The 27,591-nt window shown below is 36.2% G+C and overlaps 1 protein-coding gene across 1 annotated transcript; it reads right to left on the bottom strand.

Annotated features, from left to right (window-relative positions):
* Positions 1 to 789: 789 nt before the first annotated feature.
* LOC132118527 (protein shisa-like-2A) lies at positions 790 to 18,417 on the bottom strand. Its single transcript, XM_059528424.1, has 3 exons — positions 18,114 to 18,417; positions 12,091 to 12,227; positions 790 to 969 (listed from the first exon to the last, which is right to left on the bottom strand). Exons 1-3 carry the CDS (start codon positions 18,293 to 18,295, stop codon positions 794 to 796), a joined length of 495 nt encoding a protein of 164 aa, XP_059384407.1. The 5' UTR covers positions 18,296 to 18,417; the 3' UTR covers positions 790 to 793.
* Positions 18,418 to 27,591: the final 9,174 nt, after the last annotated feature.

Consider the following 27,591-nt stretch of genomic DNA (forward strand, 5'->3'; position numbering starts at 1 on the left):
GTCTTAAAAACATGGCGGTCATGTGCAACAGACGCAACAGTCATACACATCCATCTAGCTTGTGCACAAAAACAATGGCAAAGTGGCACATTGCAATGGAAAAACGAGTTCTGTGTGAACAGCCCCTTATACCTTCATGCCATGTTACTTTTGGGTTAGATAACATTTTATAGTTCTCTCTCTACACATAGTGAGTTGTTGGCTTAAAAGTATTGGGACTCCAACTTGTAGCTTGTTTAAGAAAAGTGCTTTTTAACACAATGTGATATAGTACGCCCAAAACCGGCGAACAAAAGCAGAAAAGCAAATTAAAAACTTGATTCTTGCAGTACGTGAATCGCTTGATGGTTCAAATGGTGCTCAAAGCTCTTTTAAAGGCATCGACACCTAGTGTCGGTGTAATCGATTTGTAAACTTTGTTTGAGAGAAAGATGAACAATGTAATTCTCGGGAATTGGAAACCACAATCTCTACGATTGAGTTCAATTCCGTCTTTGGTTCAATCTACAGACTTTCAAAGAGCTGAAGTCTTGATGAATGTAAACCGTTAAATGTTTCTTGCGCCATGTAAAAAAAGACCCTGTGTTTTATGAGGAATGAAACTTTTGCTCAGTTTGTTACACTGATTTCAGTGACAGTCTGTTGAGGCCAAAAGAGTAGAGACCTTTCTGTGGTTCAAAATGTGACTTAAGTCACGTGATGGTTGGGTAAAGCCGTTGAAAAGACTCCTGATTAACGTTAACGCTGTTCATGTTATTAATGTTGCTCATGTCATATTTGGGGCTCCAGGGCTTTATGAAGGTCCTTCAACGTTGATGGTGGTGACCGTAGCCATGAAGCAGCGCTGGAACAGCCGGTCTGGGTCGGGCGGCTGGTTGTCACAGTCCAGTTTGCCCCGTAAGAAATGCTTGCGGAAACCCTGCGGTCCCAGTGCGGCGCTCGGCTGAGGCTGAGGACTGGGCCCAGATCCTGAAGAAACACATGACAGGAAACTTTAGACATGTTTTCAGAAGAGTTTTCAACTGCTTGCTGGTGCAACACTCCCTGGTAAGTCTACAAGGACACACTGAATGCATGTATGTCCTTAAATATTGTCAGTGTGTTCTTGAAGACTTGCCAGTGAGTTTTGTTATAAGTGACTCTGGAGCACAAAACCAGTCTTAAGTCGCTGGGGTATATTTTTAGCAATACCCAATTATTATATAAGATATTAAGTAAAGATCATGTTCCATGAAGATATTTTGTAAATTTCCTATCATACATATATCAAAACCTAATTCTTGTCTAGTAATATGCATTGCTAAGAACTTAATTTGGATACATTTAAAAGCGATTTTCTCAATATTTGTATTTTTTTGCACCCACTGATTCCAGATTTTCAAATATTGTCCTATTCTAACAAACCACACATCAATGGAAAGCTTATTTATTCAGCTTTCAGATGAAGCATAAATCTCAATTTTGAAATAATTGACACTTACGACTGGTTTTGTGGTCCAGGGTCACATATATAAAAATAGCAAGCAAAGAGTGCTACATGGGTATCTCTGTTAATACATCCTGGTTATAAGGGATATTTAATTCAAGACAATTCAATTCAATTTGATTTCAGCATTAATTATTATCAAAACACCATTTATTAATATTAGATTTTATTTTATATTTTTAGTTTTAGTTTTACATTTTAATAATTACATGATGTGTTTTCATTTTTATTATTTTTTGTTTATCTTTAATATTCCTATTTAGGCTTGTATTTATTTTTTACTTTAGTTTTAGCAATTTTATTCTCTTTTTACATTTCAGTTAGGCAACATGTCTAATTTTGTGTCAGTTTTTATGTTCTATTAAAAGTATTTATATATTATTATAAGTTACACATGTAATATATATAATATCACAAGTATTTAATAATGTCTTCATTAAGTTTTTATTTTTAGTTTAAAGGAACACTACACTGTTCATTTTCCAACTCCCCTAGAGTTAAACAGTTGAGTTTTACTGTTTTCAAATCCATTCAGCTGATCTCCAGGTCTGGCAGTAGCACTTTTAGCTTAGCTTAGCATAGATCATTGAATCTGATTAGACTGTTAGCATCTCACTTCTGCTGACTGTCATACATGCAAAGTCGTTCCGGCGGATGAAGTAAAATGTATACTTCGCTAACATGCTGGTGAGAAGTGATGAATGCAGAGGCACGGAGGAGAGAGCAAAACAAAATGCTGGCCAAAGATAATATTTTCTATAACTCAGATTGGATTGGTCTGAAAGAATTAAGTCATATACACCTTTGTGTATATGCTTTGAAGGTGAGTAAAACAAGGGCTAATTTTCATTTTTGGGTGAACCAACCCTTTAAGTTTGAATAATTATGTGCTTTTGTAATTTTAAATATAAAAGAAAGTTTATATATACAGTACTGTGCAAAAGTCTTAGGCCACTAGTATTTTCACCAACAAAAAAAGTCAGTAATTTCTGTTTTGCTGTAGTGTGTCAGTAGTAAATATCAGTTTACATGTCCAAACATTATATTTGCCATTAATTGTAATAATCCAGTGAAATTTGTGTTTGCACGAGGAGTCTGAGAGCAGCCAGTGCTCCACACAGAGATCTGATCTGATCATCATCAGTCTGTCTGAATAACATGAAGAAACAGAACAAAGTGAGACAGAATCAATCCAGAAGAACTGTGCCAACGTCTCCAAGAAACCTCAAGAAACCTGCAAAGCTACATTACTGTGCAAAGTTTTAGGCACTTGTGTAAAAATGCTGTAAAGCGAGGATGCCGTCAAAAATAATGCCATAAATAGATATTATAAATTAACTTCTATTAACTTAACTTAATTAAATAAACATTTGGTGTAACCACACTATGCGTTAAAAAAAGCTTTTGTCCTAGGTGCACTTGTGCATTGTTTTTCAGGTAGCTTTGCAGTTAGGTTTCTTGAAGTTTCACTGGTTACTTTTTTAGGTACACCTTGCTAGTACCGGGTTGGACCCCCTTTTGCCTTCAGAACTGCCTTAATTCTTCATGGCATAGATTCAACAAGTTGCCGGAAACATTCCTCAGAGGTTTTGGTCCATATTGACATGACAGCATCACGCAGTTACTGCAGATTTGTTGGCTCCACATCCATGATACGAATCTCCCATTCCACCACATCCCAAAGGTGCTCTATTGGATTGAGATTTGGTGACTGTGGGGGCCATTTGAGTAAAGTGAACTCATTGTCATGTTCAAGAAACCAGTCTAAGATGATTTGAGCTTTGTGACTTGTGCATTATCCTGCTGGAAGTAGCCATCAGAGGATGGGTACACTGTAGTCATAAAGGGATGGACATGGTCAGGAACAATACTTAGGTAGGCTGTGGTGTTTAAACAATGCACAATTGGTACGAAGGAGCCCAAAGTGTGCAAAGAAAACATCCCCCACACCATTACACCACCACCACCAGCCTGAACCGCTGAGACAAGGCAGGATGGATCCATGCTTTCATGTTCTTTACGCCAAATTCTGACCCTACCATCTGAATGTCGCAGCAGAAATAGAGACTCATCAGACCAGGCAACGTTTTTCAATGTTCTTTTATTGTCCAATATACATATATAACATCCCTTCTTTTTGTTTTATAGTAATTTTAGAGTTGCTTTCCATAAAGTCATCTGCTAAAAAGAAGAGATTCAAATAGTGCACAGTTTTTGCCGTGGAGTCATTCTCTGGAGAAACAGGCTGTCAGGTCTCAGGTGTTCTGCTCGTCTCTGTAGTGTTACTTAAAGACTTCTTTTTCTGCAAAATTGATCGCTCTGCAGTGCAGACTCTCATAAATGACTGGGACGACCGTCTTTGATGTTCACTACCTTTAACCTTCATTTCTTTATGTTGAAAAGAAAATCTTGTAAATGACATACTTCACTACCTTGAAACCTTAAGGGTTAGCTTTAGACAAAAACAAAAAGTGCAATGAATGCACACTGTTAACCAATGAAATGTCACTTTGCTTTAAGAGACTGCACAAAAAAGGGAAAACAATGAGACATTTTAGCCACCTCCTTTTGAAATGGCAGCAACACTAGATGGAAGATAAATACCACACAACATTTTTTAAAAGGTACATATTTTTATCTAAATGGTACATTTTAGTACCTAAATGGAGCAATTTCTTACCTTTTAATAGGGTATCAACCAGCTTTTATCTTTTTTTTTTAAGAGAGTGCATATAGACAGAAGATAAAAAGGAGTAGAGCTGTGTAAGTTACTGATAGAATGAATGTAATTCTTCTAAACAAACTTGAATTAAATGTGCTGTGTAGATAAGCTGAAAGGGTCATTCTCTAAATGGAAACAGATGAAAAAAAAACAGCTATTAACCTTGACACCATATTTTATGTAATAAAAAGCAATAAATCGCATAATCCGCTTAATGAAACTCAAGTTTTTGTGGAAGACAAAAAAGGTCAGAGGATGGCAGTGGGATGAAAAGAAAAGAAAAACAATGTCTTGATTGAACAACACATTGATTTCTAGATCTCCTGTGAATCTGTTTCATACTGAAAACAAAAAACATAATTGGTCACTTTAAAATAACAAAAATCGATGTCTCTTTGGTCTTTGCAGAGTTAGAGAAGAAGAAAACACGAGACGCTAAAGGCCACGGGAAGAGGTGCACTGCAGACGAAATTATATCAATTATTTGTGTCCCAGACAGAATGGGGTGGGAATGACAATGATAAATGGAGGCGGTGGGACGGCAGACCGTCCTCATCCTCTCATCTTCCAGCTGAATGAGAAATTATATTGCGGTGGGTGTTTTAAAAGTTCATTTGTAATGGGTCGAGGTGTAGGTTTTGGATTTGTATGTTCTGTGTGTCCTAAACACATCCAAAAGAAGAAACTTGACCTGGAAGGGTGGAAAATTCAGGAGAAATGGCAAGAAAGGTATTTGATCAATGAGGTCAACGCCCACTGTTTAATCACAACCCGTGGCTGTGGTAAAAGTGGGCAAAGTGAAACGACACTGAGACACACTGGGTGGCTTAGGATGGAAAAAGTAAATGTGCGAGGAGTGTGTGATATTTATCATCTACTATAATATTGTGATTTCTGAACAAATCAAATGATCCAATGGCCATTCATAAAGATAGTCACTATAGCTTCATTTCTAAATTAATCACCTGAATCATTCCTCAACCTAAAGTTTGTGTGTAGATTTAGGATTTCTAACATTTTATATGGTCTAAGGCAAAATAAAGTTATCATAATGTCACTGCAATGCAATTTTTTATTGTCCACCTGGCAAAACTGGCCTTAAAGACAAACAAAAAAGTCTAATCACTGATTTTTGGCTTAGCAGTGTAAACACTTTCACTAACACAGATAAGCAGGTCAAATATATTGATCCCTTTGTGATTCAGCACAAGGAAAAACATATTTTTGTTTTGCCACATCTCTCTAATTTATGTGAACTTAAATGTCAGCTTCATTGTGTAAACCAACTCTTAGCAATTCCCAATATTTGAGACTCATCACATCTGACCCAAAAGAAAAGACATTATCTTTTTTAAGTAGCCTATTATATTCAGTAGGCTATTCATCTTATTTCTCTGTTTGCATCAGAAGAAATGCTTCTTAGTTATTTGCAAGCTGTTGTTACGTGAACAAATGACACACACAGAGACATGCACACTTAGGAACTGCCAGCAGTGAACTAATGATTTCTTTACAATACGTGCTCAACAGTAGGTGAGGTACATTTGTTTGGTATCCAAAACTTTTTTTTTCCCTTTGTCTACTTTGTCACAGTTTGCCAACTGCAGGTTATGCATCTCTGGATCTATAAAACAAGAAAGTGCTTGCTGTCACAAAAGTACAAACATTAGCAAATGCATTTTGCCAACTAATTTCAAAATGTGCTTGTATGATCAAGATGCAACCAAAATGGAGATGCTTTGCAACAAACAGTGAAGTTACACTGGTTCGTATTAGTGGTGTATACTATACATTGTATAATTTTGATGTTTTGTTTTATTTTCATGACAATTAAGCATATTTTCCAGATGCATCTTTTTTTAATCCTTTGCTTTTGTGTTGTTGCATGTTATTTTTTTCTTGATTATTATATTATGTTTGGGGCAAACTGAACTGAAATAAAATAAGTTGTCTGGATGACAAAATGAAAAGGAATAATAATAATAATAATAATAAATAAATAAAAAGAATAAAATAATAAAATAGAATAAAATCCTTCATTATCTCTCACTCTTATAATTTTTAATAGTCATCACTTAATTTAAACAGAGCAACGAAACATTCTCAAGCATGTGTTAATGAGTTAACAGGAGTAATTATGACCCTTCAGTTGCAATCATATTTTTGTTCAGCTCTGCTGTTTTTAAATGTGCTATATAAGTACATTTTCCTTCCTTACTCAGGATCTTAAGAAAACATTACTGCTCAACACAAAGAACTGAATGTCATCTAAACGTCTCATTAAATCTGTCCGTCTCCAAATCGTTTAATTTTCTCTCTCAAATCTCTACCCTTTTGCTAATGACTCATTACAGTGCATGTTGTTTATAGACCTGCATTAAGTGCATGGATCTGAGCTCTTTATATTAGTGTGAGGACAAGATGGGTCACATTTAACCTTAAGATCAAAGGAAATATGCATTATGAACATTACGTCTGGTTCTTGAACCATTAAGAATTTTTTTTCTTTTTCTGCACTGTAAAATTTTCATGACATGGCATACAGTATAAGGTCCTTGAAAGCACTTAAGCAGCAAGTGCAGCAAATATATAAAAACGTAATTATGCAGAATTAAATTTGTCATCTATTTAATGATCTGTTATTAAGTCATATAATGGATTTAATGATAAACACTTGATGGAGTGATTTGCATTTCTGTATTACAAAGAAAACTGAGGGAAATCTACTAAACTCATGTGCTTTATGTAATTTGCTTTTCGTGGTCAAAACTGACCTTTTAAAAATGTCCTATGCTATATTATAACAAAATTTTGTATTATATACAGTGGGTTTTTTTCCTTCTTTTTTTTGCATGTCACACTTGAATAATTCAGATCAACAATGCAGAATTGCTTTAATTCAGCCACACTGGAGGGTTTTCGAGCATGAATGGGCTGGCCCTCTGAGGTCTAAGGGTATTTTTGGGGCCTGGAGAAGTTTTGTCATGCCCTGACATTTGTGTTTTTTCAGTTTCTTAAAAATATCTAAAGTTTAATCTTACTGTAATCAGCACAAACTGGGTTTTTGAGAAAAAAAATGTTATGCGTGGTTAGTGAAAAACAAAAAATGTTAATCGTGTTGTTTTCATATGGATTACTTTATCACAGAATATTTAGTTTAAAAGTAGACATGTCAAGTTTTCTATAGATATCTCTCTCTTGTCTCTTCGTTGAGTATTTACGGAGTTACAGTTCATTTTAATGACGTGTTTGCAAATGAAGATCAGCGCAGACAAAGGCTGCAGACAGCACACCTTGTTTGCTATCTTTATTTTACAAATGCACAAAGTTTTGTTGTTATTATGGCTGTATACAAAAAAAGTAGACCCTTTACAGATTCGATTGATGTATTGCTCTTATTTGTATAATCAAAACTGAAAGTGTAATTTAAGTTCTTTTCGGGGGTTATCAGGAGAAAATGCCTCATAGCGCGTATACATGTTAATCGACTCCAGAGGGTTAAGGTCATGCCACAGCATCTCAAGTCCGGACTTTGACTTGGCCACTCCAAAGCCATAATTTTGATTTTCTTAAGCCATTTAGAGGTAGACTTGCTGCTTTTTTGGGGATAATTGTCCTGCTGCATAACCCAAGTGCACTTGAGCTTGAGATCACAAACTAACGTCCGGATAATCAAGATATTTTTTGGCAAATGTGAGATGAGCCTTTGTGTTCTTTTTGGTCAGCAGTGGCTTTTGCCTTAGAACTCGCTCGTGGATGCTGTTTTTGCCATCTCTTTCTTATTGTTGAATCATGATCAATGACCTTAATTGAGGAGAGTGAGGCCTGCAGTTCTTTAGATGTTGTCGCTCTTGGAGTAATTTTGGTAGGCCAGCCTCTCCTGGGAAGGTTTGCCACTGTTCCAAGTTTTCTCCATTTGTGGATAATGGCTCTGACCATGCTTCGCTGGAGTCCCAAAGCCTTAGAGATGGCTTTATATAAGATGTATCTCATCTGTTCTTGAATTTCTTTAGATTGCGGCATGCTGCGTTGCTCTTTAAGTATCCTACACTTTGTCAGACAGGTTTTATTTAAGTGATTTCTAAAATTTTGGCCAACCAAAATTTCTCCAAGAGCGCACCAAACTCATCCAGGAGTCATCCAGGATCTACCACTATATATGCCACAATGTAAACAACAACAGCTAATAATTTTTATGCAAAATATAATTAAACTTTTCATTAGATTTTGGGTGAAATATCACCTGGACAAGTACAGCATCAGTGCATGCTCCTGCAATCAATCAATCACTACATTTCTTAATGTTAAAATTCAAATATAGTAACTTCCCCCTCCTCTGAAACAACTTTTACTTTCTGCTAGTGATGCAACAGGTGAAGAAATGCATTGCAAATTCATTGCAAGTCTCATGGTGTTCATAAATCAAAGTAAAGGGTTGTCAATTCGCATGTCCTGTCTGAAAACCCCTCCAGCTGTTCTTTTCAACCACACTTTCTTGAGAAAACTACTTGATTTTGTCATTATTTCATGTGATTGCATGATTATCTAAAGTTTGATCTGGCACATAGACTTATTCACTGTACTTACAGCAAGTCATCCATTCACCCGACAGAGAAACCTGACTCACTTACAGACAAAAGCCTGTTAAAGATCTATAAAACCACCATTACTAATGCTAATTTGCCATTTGACTGGTTATTGTTGCTATATCTTTAATAAAAAGGCTCTAACAATGAACCAAGATGCAGCACATCCTACATGAGCCGCCAAGCCTTGAATCACATCAATAGCTTTTCTTTAAACTTTTTTCTGATTGGTGTCTGATCTATGAAAACATTTCACGTTATCGAACTGTCATATCACCAGATATGCTTCAATATGTTTCTTTATGCTGCTCAAACCTTTTAAAAGCATTAATAGAACATTTCCCATACATGAAAACAAATATGTCCTTCAGAACCCAGACAAAAAGAGCTCAGGACTGTTGCTCTTTATGCATCTTTAAAGTAACTGATGTGGACACAAGCCTATTTGGTTTATTTCTTGACCCAGTGAACCACATCTGAGCTACATCTTTGCAGGGTTTTTACAGGTTTCATGAAGGTAATTTAAGACTTTGCAAACTTTTCTAAGACCATGTTAAGATGGTTAAATTTAAGATTTATGATTAAAACAAAAACAACAAATATCTTCCAGTGGGGTCAGAATATTCTACTTAATTCAAAGGAAAAACAAGCTTTTTTAATGGCCCATTGACGGATATGTGATCACATTTCAAGCATAAATTCATACAATTTTCTCTGAAAACAAGACTTCATATCTCCATTTTCGATATAAAGTAAATTATATCTTGTTTTAAGGATGTTTGGATATTTCAACAAAACAAAAATACAATGGAATTTTTTTTCCAGTTTCTGCAACATTTAATGCCATAGCTTCTTGAAATTTGGAATTTTGGTTCAGATTTTAGACTTTTAAAGGCCTGAACTTGTGGAAGTGCAAATTAAGACATTTTTAAATGTGTTTGGGTTGCAAATGTTTTTGTGATAAAGAAACTAAAATAAAACCATATTAATTTTGCAAAAATGAACCACTGTTGCTGACATAATCCTCATTCTTTGTCTCTTTAGAATCTGCATTTAACAAGCTCAGTTTATCTTACAATGCATCCAAAACAGAATAAAGAAAATCCATTTTATGTTTTTTGTAGTGCAACTCAAGGGTCAACAACAACATGAAATTTTGTATTTATTTATTTTTTGAATTGTTACCTAGATAATGCTAGCACTCAGGGTGGCACTAACACTCATGATGCAATTGTACTATACAGTTCAGAAAACAGCCAGGGGAAAAGAGCCTAAATCTACTAGCTTAAATTAATTTTCATTAATTAACTTTTACAGATCTCTATTACTAATTCCAATTGCTCAGTTATGGCATTCTGGGGAAAATCATTTTGCATTATGTCATAATAGAACATTTTCTCAAACTTTTTGGTCCCTATTTTAACAATCTAAGCAAAAGGTCTAAAGTCCATGGCACAGGTGCACTCAGGGTGTGTACAAATCCACTTTTGCATGTTTAATGACGGGAAAATGGTCGGCGCGCCCAGGCGCATGGTCTAAACGGGTTGTCCCTATTCTCTTTTTGAGTAATGGGTGTTTTTTGGGTGTAACGTGCAATAAACCAATCAGTCTCATCTCCCATCCCCTTTAATAAAAGCCAGTTGCGTTCGCACCATGGTGGGTTTGGAATGTAATTTTTCAATTTTAGAAACGTTTGTGTGCTACTGCGTGTCCCTTTGTGTATAACAATCAAAGTGTACACGCGTTGTGCACCCGCCGATAGGCACATATTACTAACGCGCTGTTTAATTGAAGGCAGGGTAGGTAAAAAAAATGTATAAAAAACTTTTTTTCCAAATTTGTTTAAAATTTATTTATATAACAATACATAATTAAAATGTAAGTACTCTGAAAAAGAAAGTATAAAAATTGAGTGACTGTAGACCTCTCACGACTGTTTTAAAGACAGCTCATTATTTCCATTCACTCCACCCCCTTCCTTCTGGGTTCCTTCCAAAGCCTCTACTACGGCTCGCTAAGTAATGTTATGTTAGCTATATTATGCAGCTACGTGTGCTAATGACACATGCTTCATGAAAAAAATATGTATGATCAAAATACAAAAGGAAAGATTTACCTGTCCAGCAGAAATAAAGCCATCAAGGAGTCACTTTTCAGCCCCTTGAGTTCCCTCAGTTCTCGCCATCGCTGGAAAGCCACGCCGATATAAACTCGCGTTTTATTTCTTTGTTTATCCAAAGACTTTTTGTTCATTGCCTTTTCTTGTACTGTTACTGTCTTCCTTTTTTGCCTGGTTTGCCTTCACTAACTGCATAGGCTGGTACTGTGAATTTTGCTTGCTGTTTCTCTGCCATTGTTTTGGTATTCCTAGGATCCGTGCCTCTTGAATTCCTCAAATGAAACGTGCACGCGCAAGTGGGCAGGTCATGTGTGGCAAAAGGGTGGTTGCCATGGTTGCGAGAGAGTGACAGTCGCCTAAGCCAATCCTATGTTTCGTCCCGAAATGGAAATAATGAGCTGTGTTTAATACAGATTAAACGGTCTAGAGTCACTCGATTTTTATACTCTTTTTATCAGAGTACTTACATTTTAATTATGCATTGATATATATAGAAAGTTTAAACAAATTTGGAAGAAAGTTGTTTATACATGTATTACCTACCCTGCCTTTAACAAAGAAAAAAATACTTTAGACCAGGCTTGAGCTGGTCTATGGCTCAGTCTATTTTCAGTTCTTCAAAATAGCAACGCACCAACAATGCGCCAGAACAATCTCTTTTTTAGACCAGCATGCCCAAAGGGCGCACAAATGGACTCAAATGCATTTGCTATTTAAACAACGTGGCGCAGGACGGGAAAATGTGAACTGTGTCGGGCTGAAACTAACAAAAACACTTTCGCCGGGTGCATGATAGTCTATTTATCTATTTATTTGTAGAGTAGATGCACAAACAAGCAGGATTATTCCTTACGTTAACTCATTTATTAATTTTATGATTTATAATGATTTATAAATCACATGAATATAATAAAAAAGCAATAAATCGTCTGACAGAATCTAAGTTAATAAGAAGAAGCAGTTGATGCATAAAGAATAATTCCACTGATATTATTACTGCTACTAAAAGACTGTGATTGTAAAATGTAAATGTCACTTGCCACATTATGCAATTAAACCACACTCTCATCAAATCGACTGTAGCGTGAGATTGATGTCCTAAGCTTTTCTGAAGGACTTTCCTCTCAAGAAGCTTTCATGTATAGAAATTGTTCTTTTATTGGAGGTGTTTTCATACCTGGTGCTCGTAATGGCAGTCCGTTGTCCAGCCCTCGAGGTTTAGTGGCGATGAACAGGTAGCAAAGCACGCAAACAGTGATGATGAAGGCTAACAGTACCACAGCAGCTATAGACAAACCAACCAGGGCTCCCAAACTAAAACAAAAAAAGAGATAGATTAAACAAGGTTAAACAGCTGAAAATATTTTTTTTTTCAACAGTTATACAAAGACATCAGTACACTATTAGAGAAATTTTATTAATACACATTTGAGTAATCCTAAGAATGTAAAGTTGAATGTAAACATTCATGTGCAAAATGATTCAACTCCCAAAAGTAAAAATTGGTGCAGAGCGTTTTTTTGTTTGAAACCACCAAATTCAATTTCAACAAAATATTTTCTATGAGAATTAAATCTGGAGACTTAACAGGCCACTCAAGACCATTCTACTGTACAACTGATTTGGATGTATACTTTAGGATGAAGGAAAGTCCATTGATCATCATCTTCAGTTTTTGCACTAAATGCATCACAATTCTGGCCAAAATAACCTGATGTCCTTCATACAGTGGAAATACAGTCATGATTTCCACTTCCTGCAACAGTAAAACATTCCCATAACAGGACTGGTTCTCCTCCATGTTTGACCATGGAGATAGTGTTCTTCTGCTCATTAGCTTTGCCTTTTTTAGACCAGACATATCGCTGATTCATGGGTCCAAACAGTTCTAGATGGTTCACATCACTCCATAAAACATTCTTTCTGAGCTCCACATGTATATTCAAATGAGTTTTAGCATGTTCAGGTCGGCATTTTATGTAATTCTTGGTCAAGAGTGGTATTCAGCAAGATGCCACAACATGAAGGCCATACTTGCTTTGTGTTCTTCTTATACTCTGCACTGAAATGTTTTTCCTCCTTTCATCAGGTCATCTTTCAAGTCCTTGGCAGGTTTTTTTAGTTGCTGTGATCAAACATTTCAGATCAAACAAAGGTTTTCTGGTCCAATACATTTTTTAAGATAAGGAATAAGGCTACCAGTTGTGTCTCTATTATTTTTTATGATTTGGATGTATTTATGTCCCCTTAGACTTTCTAAAGTAATAAAACAATTTCTTCACTATAGCTTCTCAATAGCTTTTGTGAGAACTCTGTTGACTTGTCATATTTGCTCCTCCAATTCAGCACATGCATGTAACATCTCAATCTAGTTATGTTTTCTAATAGAGTTTCTAAAGGTTTAAATCTGTTGTTCCCCACCATACAAGAAAGGTACTAAAAACAGCAATGTTGAATAGGGGGTTGAATAATTATGTCATAGCTGTAATATGTGACCATGGACCACAAAACCAGTCTTAAGTGTTTATTTTTTTCTACACAATCTGAAATCTGAATAAATAAGCTGTCCACTGATGTATGGTTCGGACAATATTTGGCCGAGATACAACTATTTGAAAATCTGGAATCTGAGGGTGTAAAACAAATACAAATACTGAGAAAATCACATTTAAAGTTGTCCAAATGAATTCTTAGCAATGCATATTACTTATCAAAAAGTAAGTTTTAATATATTTACGGTAGGAAATTTACAAAATATCTTCATGGAACATGATCTTTACTTAATATCCTAATAATTTTTGCATAAAAGAAAAATCAATAACTGTGACCCATACAATGTTTTTTGGCTTTTGCTAAAAAATATACCCTAGCGACTTAAGACTGGTTTTGTGCTCCAGGGTCACATATTAAAAATCTTAGACCTCAAAAATGTTACATTATATATTGACATTAACACTTTTAATATGTCAGTAAAGTGTTAAAGATGCAAGCCCTGAATCCTCAGAAAAGCTTGTATTTGTCATTTATATATTATTAGTCATACGTATATTATTAGTCAGATATGTAGGTTTTAGTTAAAAAGTTGGCCACTCATGAAGAATAGAAAATATATCTAGTTAAAATACAAATGTCTACACACACACACACACACACACACACACATGTGCATATTTCTGACTGCATAAAATCCATTATTTGATTAGTATAAAAGACTATCAGTTATTTGGTTAGATGTTTTCCCACTTTCAAACAACCCCCTTCAAACATCCTTCTCCACCCCCACAATATCATGGGTTGAAAGCACAAACAACTTTGTTTTAGATTATTAAAGCATGCCGTCACACTACTGCATGCCTGATAACAAATTAAAAGCGGTTTTGAAAGCAGTAAATGAGTTCTTACATGAATCAGTTCATGTTAATGAATGTTTCACATTAACTGGTGCATAAAAGGTTTCAGAGCAGCAGAGCATTAACTGTGGAGAAACTGCACTTAAAGAGCCACAGTAGGTCATTTAGATAACTTGTAAAGAGACAACCTAACAGTGCATCGCTCATTAATAGATATATATATAGAGTGTCATTTCTGCACCAGCAGACTTTAGATTTAGACATTAGAACCATGGAAAACTTGATGCCACAATGCTAAAGTTGTTGCAGTAAAGAACCTTTAACAATTATGGAACCTTTCCTTTGTGCAAAAGGTTCTTTGTAGAGGAAAAAGCTTCTTTAGATTATTAAAATGTTTTTCACACTAACAAAAAAATGGTAACAGTGAAAGGTTTTTGGGGGACCCAAAAATGCTTCCTCTAGATCATCACTGCAGAAACTTCCATTTGGAACCTATTTTTAAGTCTAGGTTATGAAACAGAGTTTAAGATTCTCATCACACACTTTTAAAATTCTATAAAACTTCAATAGGGAAACATGAGTGACTCCTGTACTTTACAGAGTGCCCACAGACTTCTCTGAAATGTCATGCTGTTAAATGTCATGTCACGGTGACATGTGAAGAGAACAGTCATCATTGAGTTCCCTGTGAGAGTGATGAAGACGGCTTGACCTGATCACCTGAAGATCGGCAGCAGCTGCAAGAAGCGCATTACAGTAGGCACTAAGCATTTTTAAAGGTAATACTGACAGCTAGCCGCTGAAATGTATGGAAGCCTGTGTCCACCACTGAAAAAAGTCAGAAATGCATGACAAAGTTGCAAATATGTTATAAAGTCGAAAGTGTGGGATATAAACAATATCCTTTCAGAGCAATAAAGTCAGAATCGCAAGAGTTTATAACACGCAATGGTTAGTTATAAATTCACAAATTTCCCCTCAGATTTGGACTTTTTAACTTGCAATTGACCTATCGGTAAGCCCCGCCCCCCCCTTAGTTACTGTTACTTGGTTACTCGGATAAAAAAATGCAACATACAATAATAGCTGTCCATGTACAGAGCCTCGCACATGACATGCAGGAAAAAAATATAAGGCTAAATCTTGTGCACGATTTACTAATTCATTCGCTCAATGTACTAAAACGTGCACACGATTACTTTAGCATTCCCTCGATTTACTATTGCATTCTCTCGATTTATAAATTTAGCAAATCGAGCGAACGCTATAGTAAATTGAGCGAACGCAATAGTCATCGTGTGCACGTTTTAGTAAATTGTGGGAACAAATTAGTAAATCGTGCGCACAATTTATTTATATTTTCTTGCATGTCATGTCCGGGGCTTTGTAGTCCACATGAAAACATTGTCCTTATATCTTTTTGATAAACTTTGGGCACAGAAGGACCATCATTCAAGTTGGACAAGTTCGTTGCATAAAATATTTGAAAATAAATAGTGTGGTTATTAATTTGGAAGCGAGAAGTCTCATGTTACGGTCGACACGATCGCAGATAAAAACATCCCGGACCAACACTGTTCATGTATCACAGGGTATGATAAAATAAACAAGATGAATAGTTTAAGAGACAGTGAAATGTAGACCTTCGTTTATGTGTTTTTGCCATACACCTTACAAGACGCGAGAACAGTCCACTACTTTGGTTTGTACGTTAGCATGAACTCACTAACTAACTTTAACTTAGGTATTTTAGCCAGAAATACCCTGCTAAAGCACAATATGATATTAACGTTCTGCTTGAGCAAATTAAAATTGTAACTTAATGAGAGTATGTCAACAAGCAAACAAACGTTTTTGTCTTTATTGGGATTGGGGTGAATGCTATGGGACATTTTGCATTTTGCATTTTGTTTGGGTTTAGGAAATAGAATAAAATTAATTAAATTCCATTGCCTATCCTCTCAGGACACCTGGAATCACTGTTACAAGTAGCTCAGGCTTATTGTTTTTCAATTTTTTAAGCATAAACCCCATAAAACAATGCAAGCTTTGGATCTTGTGAGTGCAATTGTGAGTTTACATCTGAATATTCCTAGAGAAAAAAAAATCCAGAACTACAAGTTTATTTTATGAAATTCTGAGGAAAAAAAGTCAATTTGTGAGATAAAGTCACAATTACCTTCTTAATTTTTTATTCAGTGGTGAAAACTGACTTCCATAGAAATGGGTACTGCAGTCCAAATTCAAAATAATGAAAGTTGTTTCTCCCGCTCCCTCCTCCTCCTCAGACCTGACACTTGCACAGGTTGCCAGACTGAGGACACACTGCAAGAATGATTGCAACTTACAATGGCCTTGATGTTGATGAATTGATTTATGCACGTTCTAATATGCCTCTAGTCATACAGCATTTTAGATGGATACCAAGGCTTTTTAGGTAGGGTAGATCCTGTGAAGCAAAAATAAACTCTCCTTCGTGATCATCAAAACTAATTAAAACCTGATAGAAGGTGTTCAGCCGTTTATAAAACCAGGTGTTGTGATTTGGATTTGTTTTTGCAAGTATTCAACTAAACTTCAGTCATGAATATTTATAATGAATGCAAATTGTTGCCCTTATCGTCATACTTCATCAGTATTTTCAAGAACCACACATTTCTGCCTTTCTTGATGTAAATTGCAGCTTTTAAGTTACTGCAAAAATGTATCTATGCACAAAAATTATGCCGTTCTTGAATCTTTAATGTTTTATTCTGATTACACATATTGGCATTGATAAGCGCAACAATTTGCATTAATTAATTAGTCATTTAATTTAAGTTTAATTTGTCAGTCAATGCTCAGGAGTTAATACCATTAAACAGACCCTTGTTTCATGAGAGCATCTTTATTCAAGTCTTGTGAGATCATTATAGGTTACTGTCCATAAAGTGTTCATCAAATTAACACTTGATTAAGACTTAAGCATTTAATCATACAACTTGACTAAAGCTATCTGCTGAGGTTAATGCCTCATTAAATAATCAATGAAGAACCTTCACTCTTAAAAATAAAGGTGCTTAAAAGGTTCTGCACAGCGATGCCATAGAAGAACCATTCTGTCAAAGGTTCTTTAAAGAACCATGTCTTTCTTACCTTTTTATAATCTGATTTTTTTTCCACAAATAACCTTTTGTTAAACAGAAAGGTTCTTCAGATGTTAAATATATACAAGTTTTAATTTGTCAGTTAAATTTTCATGTTACTGTTTTTTTCTAAACTCCTTTTTGCACTACATTATTTCCACCTCAGTGTTCATTTGTGAACATGTTTGCATTAACACCATGTTTGTCTTGTGAAGATATATTTGGCTTTGTGCTTTGTTTAGCTCTGGGAAATACTGCATTTTATGTTTTATTTTCTGAAAATATGTTTGCAGAATATATTATCCATATAACAAAAGTTAAAGTTGGAAGAACATCAGACACTTAGATCTCCTGAGATACATAAAAACATAGAAAAAACATAATCTTAAATGTTCAACAAAATTAAACTAGTTAAAGTTCTGAATGACCTGCATTAGGGTGAGCAAAATTCAATTTTGAACATGGACACTGAACATATTTTGAGATTTTGGTTAAAGATACAAATCAACAATAAAGTTTTGTAAACAATTCTCATGTAGCCTACCATGATAAACAGTTCCACACAATATCACTAATTGTAATTTCTCTCATTTTTACGTTTTTATGATGTGACTAGAAAGTTGCCACCAACTATTACAACTATAGTAGCCATACACAGTAGAATAGCCTAATTATTTTAAATTATGGATTCATGGCAAATAAAACACAAAATATCGGTGTCGTACCTGAGCCACCACATATATCCATACTCATAAGGGAAAAAGCTGTTGGGATCGTCGCAGCAGTATTTGACGTCACTGAACCCGCAGCAGAAGACCGCGCGCGCGTCGTTGTCGGTCTTAGGGCACGTGAAGGCGCTGACAAACACATTCTCCGTGTTGTAATATTCCGCGCATTCCGCGCTCATGCTGCCCACGACTCGAACCCTCAACCCGCTACCTGTTAAACCCTGAAGACCCCTTATAACATCCTACAGAGGTACAGTCCAGTAAGAGTAAAGAGTGACGTGACGACTGGCAAACACTCACGAGCATCTATCTGAACGTGAGATGCTGAGAGCTTTATTTATGTGCTCTCTCTCTCTCTCTCTCTCTCTCTCTCTCTCTCTCTCTCTCTCTCTCTGTTTCAGTCGCTCTCTTGTATCCATTCTCACTTTTTCCACTTTTCATCCCCTGTATATGCTATACTGTATATCCACAGAAAAACGTGAGTTTTCACATTTAGTGTGTTTTTCAATCATTAAATAGTTAAACAATGTTTTATGTGCTTGATCAAAATATATGCAAAAACGATTATTTGTACCCATCAATCTTCCATCTTTTTTAAATACTCAGAGCCTAACATTAGGCCTACACCAGCACAAGAACCGGCTGTTTAAGTTAAGACTGTAGGTGGTTTGTGAATCAAGATGAAGGATTTTGTGCTAAAACAGAGAATAGTGTTTTTTCCTCTATGTATTTTCTTCTGCTTTTATAAACCAGTTTGAATACTGATTCTGCATCGTTTTTCCACAGAAGGCAACTTTAATTAAAGCATCCAGATACCTGAAGCCGATGCAGTGTTGCCACAGTAACATGACAGAGTCATGAAAAGCCTGAAAGTTCTATAGCCACAATCAGAAGTGTAGCAATAGGGCAGGCGAGGCAGGCAGTTGCCTGGGACCATGCATTTTGAGAGGACCCCTGATAGCTTACTATTTGAACAATCAGAAATATCATTATTAATATAACATGAAGCAGTATATGAGTGTTTACTATTGTAATGTTGCATCATTTACACTATTTTCCTAATTAATGCTGTACAGTTGCATTGACAATCCGTATTGTTAAAAGTGCTATAAAAAAGTGAAAGTGACGTTACATACAGCCGAGTATGGTGGCCCATACTCAGAATTTGTGCTTTGCATTTAACCCATCCAAAGTACACACACACACACACACACACACACACACCGTGAACACACACCCGGAGCAGTGGGCAGCCATTTATGCTGCAGCGCCCGGAGATCAGTTGGGGGTTCAGTGTTTTGCTCAAGGGCACCTCAGTCGTGGTATTGCCAGCCAGAGACTATAATCCACAACCTTAGGGTTAGGAGTCAAACTCTCTAACCACTAAGCCACGACTTCCCCATGAAAAACAGTTTGTAGAGTACTGATCCCATAATTTATATAAATAAAGGTAACTATATCTGCATCCCCCCTTGGGCGCCCTTTCTCACCTTACGCTGGATGTGCTTGCTTTTTCCTCGTGACGCATTGGCCGCCGTTTTCAAACTGGCACAGTGCTTACTCATGCATTTGCTAATTTAAAAATAAAGAGGACTTTTCTGTCTGGCAGCCAGAAGTGGAAAAAAGCAAGAAGAGGTGGAAAAGAGGAAGCGTGACAGCGGTAAATGATGAAGATAAGACTGGCTTAAGGATAATTATTCTTTATTATTTAAGGCTTTTTTTTTTTTTTTAAATGACATGAGACTTTGTGACTTCCTGTTATTGCTATACTTCATAGTCATTTTATAATTAATCCAAAAGCCACCCACTGGATATAATGGTAATTTCATTTCGTTTTCTACCAGTAGACAAATTTTCCCTTGTCTTCTTCATGAATTAAAGTGAACATTTAAAGTGAATTTGGCAGAGTTAAAAAAATAATAATAATTATAATTATAATAATAAAGGCTTTAAATTATTCTAAGTGTTTTAAAACATTTAGTTTTTTTTATTTTTGCTCGTTTATTTTTGTTAACCCATGATTCACCCATGATCAATATAAATACATTTCATTACATTTGCTTAGTTGACATTATTTATTTAGCTCTTCTACAGTTAACATAATTAGTTGTCAACTAATAAAACTAGTAAAGCTGATAAAAACATACCTCAGGTCAAGAATGAAGAAGAGAGGCTGTCAGCAGTAGGCACTAATTTCAATTGATCGGAACATACAAAGATCTTTGGATATGAAGGACATAGTGACAGCATTTGCTGTAGCTTAGGCTCGTAAGCACCATTTTTAAGGTGACAATCTGTTACTGTAAATGTGAAGATTATACTGTATCTTCAAGATTGTATTTGTACAGCATTGTATCGTCTGCCATAAAGAAAGATTGATATTTTGATAAAGTATAAGCAATTTATTAAAAAGAAAAAAAAATTCTATTATATGTGTTTTAACTACTTTTTGTATGTTGTATAAAATATATATAGATAAAGATATATTAATAAAATAATCTTAGAGAGGCCGCATCTATTAATTTTGCCTGGGGCCACCGCTTCATCTTGGTTCGCCTCTGTTGATGACATGACTTTGGGTTCAACCTTTGCTTTTACTGATTCATGCCACTAGAAGTTCTAACCATGCCTTGTCAAAATAGAAACTGTCTTTCTGAGTGCCTTTTCATCTCCCACGAAGAACTGTGATGGATAGACTCAACAGGAAAAGGAGAAAAACACATTTCAGCTCTGTGCCTCTCATTCATTGCGTACGAAATAGTGTAAACTATGCCTTTGAGGGGAGAACAATCTAGGCTGCCATGCTGGAGTTCCAAATGGCAATTAATTTTTGAGCCCTTTGCTCTGCAACCCTCCAATAGTGGAAGCCTTGAAAAGGAGGCCTTCAAAAGTAATTTTTTTTTATTTGTGTTGTGTTTTTTAGGTAGGACAGTAAGAGTCCTCAAGCCGGGACACACCTAGCTGACTTCAAAGAACTAGCAGTGATGAAAGCAGTGTCTGGACCAAAAAGCTGTGCTTGAACACACTGCACAGACTACAGCTGACTGCAAACTAGCATTTGCGATCTGTGTCTACGTGTAAGGAATTAATTGTCTATAACTATATCAAAAGAAGAAACCAAGTCAAGGATATGCAAGCAGTAGTTGCATTAGGGCAGGGCAAAAAAATTATTTTGGTCTAAATAAGCTAATTTTGCCCTTCATGACAACTGTGAGGGGGGTGAATTTTTTTTACAACTCATCCATTTAAATTATATTAAACCTTATATTAAGTTCTGCATAATTAAGGGCGTGGCCACTTGAGTGACAGGTGGTTTGCCGCTGCTGACACTGCCGTCGCGTTAGGTGGACATGGCTTCAGCAAGTAGCTCCTGCCTTTTTGCCCATTTTTGATTGTCCAGGAGAGTCGCGCGGTGACGCGATTTATACAGTCTATGGTTTTGACTCATCGTGCTGGGAGACAGCATTACAATATGTTGAGGGGCTTAACATTTCCGACACACGCTTGAGGCATTCATCCAATCACAATGCACTGGACAGCTCGCCAATTACCTTACACCTCACTTTTCAGAACCATGAGCTTTGTAAAAGATTTACGTGTTTCAGAAATGCTGGGCATAGAGGAGGAACATTAATGTACATTATTAAGTTTATTATCAACAGCTTTCTTGATGGAACACCATTTAATATCGAGTCACTTTGCAGAATGGCTCAAATGAGAACAATAACACAAGTTAACAGCCTCAGTCTGAAGTTTAGGATGGAGAGGAAGAACTGCTGTCTGCCATCACACATAGCAGGAATATCTAGCAGTTTCTGGGTGCAAAAAAACTGTGGTACAACCATCGATAGCTCCATTATCAATAGACCATCAATATCTCATGTAGAAATTGTCGGCACCATCTATAAAAAAAATTAATAAATAAACAAGTCAGAATTTACTATGTTTTCCTGCCAGTCTTCATTGCGAGACTATTGACTGAGAGTGACTGACACGTGATGGTCAAAAAAGTAAAGAGATATTAAATAAATTAAATAATATAATAAAAATGCGTTCAAATAATTATATTAATTTGTAAGTGTCATATTTAGCAGTTGGCATTAGACGTTAACAGTGACATATGAGAAGTTAATTCCACTTAAAAATTATAATATGCCTTTTTTTTTTAAGTTGCTGTATATAAATAACACAAGGTGGCTGAATTTGCATGCTGAAGCTTATAGGCATACATTTGGTTCTCTCTATTTAATTAGTTTTTTTGCAGCCCCTCTGATCTGTTATGCCACCCCCATTATAACATGACAATATAACAGCCTTCTGTCTGTGATGTTTTTACTTGCTTGCTCATTTTCATCACATCCAGTCAAAGTTCACACTGTCACCAATGGCCCATATGCCAATTCAGTATGCCAATTGCCACCAACGCGAGGAACTCGTAACAAAAACTAGGCTGACAGATTTGGCCAACAATGGCCGTGCTGCGTATGCTCTTCTGTGCTATTGAATAATATTGAATAATTAATGAATAAAGTCGTTACTTTTGTTTTCTTCGCTTACAAAAAGTGTTCCCGTCACTTCATATAACCCAGATTGCACGACTGATGGCAGATGGAGTATTCTGATGACGACTTTTCATACATTTTATGGACCTTGACACTGTTATTTACTTGGCAGTCTATGGGACAGTCACAAGCCTCCAGATTTTCATCCAAAATATCTTAAATTGTGTTCCGAAGATGAATGGAGCTTTTACGGGTTTGGAACAACATGGGGGTAAGTGATTAATGACAATTTTCATTTTAGGGTGAAGTATCCCTAATCCCAAATCTCATTAGTTGATTGGAACGTTGTTCCAGGATGTTAAAGGGATAGTTCACGACAGTACCACGACGCATGCATGTGCCTTACTCTGCTTGGACTCCAAGATATGTTATGATGTATTTAAGAGCTATTCAAAATGCTGACCAAAGCCCCATCTGTTCAAGGTAATCTCAGGACATTTCATATGAACACCCATCATTACATTCCCCAACGTGTAATTCTAGCAACCTATTTCAGATATTTTATATAGAATGCACATGCAACCAGTTGTTTCTGGGAGTCCAACAACATGCATTTACTTAGCAAAGTTTTAGTATTAGAATCTCAAACAAAGTAACTGGATTTCAGATCTTTACTCTTCAATTATGAGTATGACTGTAATGAATTAACCTTAGTATTCATCCGGAAGAAGGAGGCGGGAACCGGCGGACAATCAAACAACATTTTAATAATAGGCTACAAAATAAACACAAAACAGCGCACCAGCCCCTCACGGACGACTGGTGCGCTCAAATAAAAACCAAAACACAACTAAAATCCCAGGCCTGGTCCTCTCTCATCCTTCACTGTCGTCGCTCCAGTTTTATATCCTTCCATCTCCTACGTGGGACTCGAGACCGGCGGTGGGCCGCAGGTGTCACTGATTTGCCCAATCATTGCCGGCCTCCCTCCTTGTTCCCACGTCCCTCGGCCCCGCCCCACTCGCCACAATGACTTCTTATAATTTTATTCTTTTACATGAAGGACAGAAAAAAATGTTCAAGTCATTTAAACAGCCAGAATCTGTGTGAAATTAAATTTTCATTCAAATCTGGCAGTCTTTTTAGTGGGCTAAACTAAATTAGAAGAATGACTTTGATTTATGTAGAGCCTGGGGGAAAAAATGTCAACATTTTTGCAATAGCATACAAGTATTCTTACGTTTCCTTTAGTATGAGAATGTCCAATACTTAAGCAGTGATGTGGATTACTGATTGTGTATGATGAACTATCTTGTCTGAACAAGCTTTCCTTTTGTTTTAGATTACTTAAAAAGGGTCTCCCTTGGGAAATCAAGAAGGCAAAGTGGTTAATGCATAAATTCCTGATATACTGAGCTGTAATGCCCATCAAGGATGGGCAAAGATTCAAATGGACTGAATTGGCCTTGCACACAGAATGAGAGGAAGAAGAATTTACTGACTTGCACTTCAAAGAAATTCAACACAGTCACACAACAGAGGGAACATATTAGTCGAGTTCCAGTTTTGTGACTAAGCTAAAATAATTGCTACATTCAAACACTATACGGTACCATTCCATTTGATATTAATTCCACATCTGTATAATGTCAAATCTACCTCTGCCTAATTTAATTCAAATTCAGTAATTAGCTTTGTGTTGGATTAGTTCCCGAACCCATTTCCTGTCACTCTTTTGTTGTCCTGAGGCATGTGGAAATGATCATAGTGTTAAAAAGGACCAGAAAAATGGGGTAATTTTGATAATTTGTTTCCTACTCACCACTTTGTCCAGGCTAAGCCTCTTTTCGGTTGGAAATATTAGCTTTGATGATGAACTATTGTGTCCAAACTGTGCTGCAAACCTCCTCGTGTGGTGAGTTTCTTTTGAGTCACTATCCGTAATTCAAAATTCTCTGCTAGAATGACTGATAATACTTAATTTGTCATGGCTTGAAACTTTGTTTCAATATAAATCAATGACATTTACCAGTTTTCTCCACCAAGACAAAGTCCTGTTTGTATCTGGAGCACAAACGGTGCATGTTAAGTTACACACCAAAGTTTAATACGTGATGAAACGTGATGTGCTGTCATTCTGATGACAGAACCACTAACGTCATTAATGAATGAGTGAATGTGCACACCAGCGGCTGGGCATCTGACTAATCTCTGCTAATCCTGACCTGATGAAACCAGATTGAGCAGAAATATTGGCAAAAGAGTGGGATTACTGAGCATGGAGTCTGGGCAAACATGTGACGTGAGGGATGACGAGACAAACCAAACACAAAATAATCGCATGTGCAGAATGACACGCAACCTTGCACACGCAGTCATTCTGCTTTGATTTTTTTTCTACTTACAAAATAACCCTAAAATGGTGGGTGCATGCAGAGGTAAGGAGAGGTCTATCTCAGTGTGTGTGCATGTGGGACGGCCAGACTCAGTCGGATTACTCTACCGGTAAACATCTGCTGGCGTCTGTCCGGACTAAAACACGATGCATGACGCACAAGTCTCATAACAGAGTTTTCTCCATTGGCTGAAAATCGCTCCCTTTGTGCCTTTCATCAAACAAAAACATCTGCCTCTTCCGTAGTTTTCAGGCAACAGTTTGTCAAAACTAAATTTGTACAATTTGTATAGATTGGGAATTTCAAGGCTTTAAAATTTTCAAAAACGTGCAGGTATGGCAGAATAGGTCTAGGCTTTTGAATTAATTTTTTTTTTTTTTTTTTTTGCAATTTAGGAGTGTCTTATCAGAGTGTATTTTGATGGCAAAGGCTATTTGCACTGCACCATTGAATGGTTGAGCAAGACAAAATGAGTAAAGAATCCCGTATTACAGCAGAAACATTTGAATCTCCCATTACCCATTGCATCAGCTCTAACATAATGCATTAACCAAATTTGACATTTCTGTTTCATTCTGTTCTTTGTTATGGATCACAACAGTGGAAACTTGGCACAAAAACAAGGGTGTCCACATCTGAATAATACAGCTAATAATACTAACCACACAAACATCTAAAAAGCTTTTCTGCATTTCAGAATGTAATTTTTGGAGCACTTTGAATCAAGCTTTTTCACAGCCTTTTGTGTACGACCAATGAAAGAAAGTAATACAGGTTTGACATGGGCGAGAATAAATATTTATTTTGAGTATACAATTTTGAACTGAATCTTAAATGATGTTCAGTAAAACAAAAATAATCATAATAATAATTATATTATTATTATATTCATATAAAAAAATCATTAATGGAAATATGAAGCAACCTACAATAGTGGAGTGAACAACAGTCCATTATAAAAAGATATACACTAGTAACCAAGAAATCACAACAGAAGCATTGTCGGTGCACATTCAACATGTGCTTGAGCAACTTCAATTTGGTGCTGCTAATGGTGCAGAAATGACACTTCAACTTTTTTTTATCCCAAGTTTATGGAGTTTCAAGCACAGCATTTTAGAACATATTTTGAACCAAATATGACCAAAATCACCAAACTTTTTATCTTTTCTTTACAAAAATACACAGCTTATAGCCTGAGTCGTAGTTTTTTCTTTATGACCTTGTGAGCCATTATAGCAGATATAATATATATAATATATAATGTAAAAATGATCAAGGGTATGTTTCCTGTGACATCTATGGCAGTATGCTTTCAAACCATGTTTTTATTGTCCCCAATGATCAACTGTGTCATAGATGCTCCTTCTGTTTTCTAGTTGATGGAAGACATTCTGCTGTTACATTTACATTTTTTAAGGTTCACTGCTTTGACCACAGGCCTGTATGGATGTGTTCAGTTATGGGAGCCCATTTCCGCCCCTGAAAATAAATAAAAATGGTAAATGCAAATTTTTATCTAAAAATTATATCAAACATACATCTCACAATTCTGCCTTTTTTAACTGGACTGTAAGATTTAAAGTTGTCATGAAATGCCTTTGCTTTTAAAGGGGTCATATGATGTGATTTCAGGTTTCAGTTTATTGCATGCTGTTTGTGAACAGATAACATTTCTAAATTTCCGAAGACTAAAGTCTGAAACCCAAAGATATGTCCTTAATAAAAGTTAAAACTTGTCCAGAAATGGGCTTCCGGGGTCACCTTTCTTCACTATGAGTTGTATCAGCTTCATACTTTAAAAAAAAAAAAAAATCTTGTTGAATGTCAAAGTATGTCAAATATTGTCTGACACTTGTAGCGAAATAAATATGCACTATGTATTTTTTCTGGTGTTGAATCCTGAGGGTCATTGATGAGTAAGACAGCTGGAGAGCCACACTTAGCCTTCGGTGCTTTGGATTAATTGTGAATGAGGGGTGGAGATTTGTGTGGTGTGTTGGGATTATGTCATCTAACACTCCTGTGATTCTCTGATCTCATACGAAAAAAAAAAAAAAAATCACTGACTGTGCAGATTGTGCACATTGCTTGTCATACTATATATTATTTTGGTCTTGCATGTTTTATGGTGGATTGTGTTCCTTATTTATGGAACATAATTACTGTTTTGCCGCTGGTTCTGTCGACAAGGACAGCTCCCGTAAACGTAAGCGTACGGGCCAACCAAACGACCCAAGAAGAGTTTGGGACAAGAGGAGAGAAAGAGCGAGGATCAATATCGGTGTTGCATTTTCTAGATGGAGAGAGCTTCTCGACAAATTTCAACTAGAAAGAGATGCCGATCTCGCTTGTGTTTATCTCGACAGGTGAGTTGTTTTGATTCGTATCTTTACAGAAAACGTATGCTATTATAACGATCAACAAGATTAGTATTATGGGGCATACACACCAAACGCAGGACATCGTGTCTCTAGACCCGCGCGAAAAGCGTTTGATCCATAGTCTGATCGCCTCTTTGCATTGATTTGTACGTAATCTACTCACATAAATCATTGAAATCGCGTTTGAAAATTA

The sequence above is a fragment of the Carassius carassius genome, chromosome 37, assembly GCF_963082965.1.
Source record: "Carassius carassius chromosome 37, fCarCar2.1, whole genome shotgun sequence".
NCBI lineage: Eukaryota > Metazoa > Chordata > Actinopteri > Cypriniformes > Cyprinidae > Carassius > Carassius carassius.

Excerpts from the sequence above, each read along its gene's own strand:
- LOC132118527 (XM_059528424.1), bottom strand. The coding sequence starts at position 18,295 with ATGAGCGCGGAATGCGCGGAATATTACAACACGGAGAATGTGTTTGTC. Across the intron at positions 12,228-18,113 it reads GGATATATGTGGTGGCTCAG|TTTGGGAGCCCTGGTTGGTT; the intron begins GTACGACACCGA and ends TTTTTGTTTTAG. Across the intron at positions 970-12,090 it reads ACTGCCATTACGAGCACCAG|GATCTGGGCCCAGTCCTCAG; the intron begins GTATGAAAACAC and ends GTGTTTCTTCAG.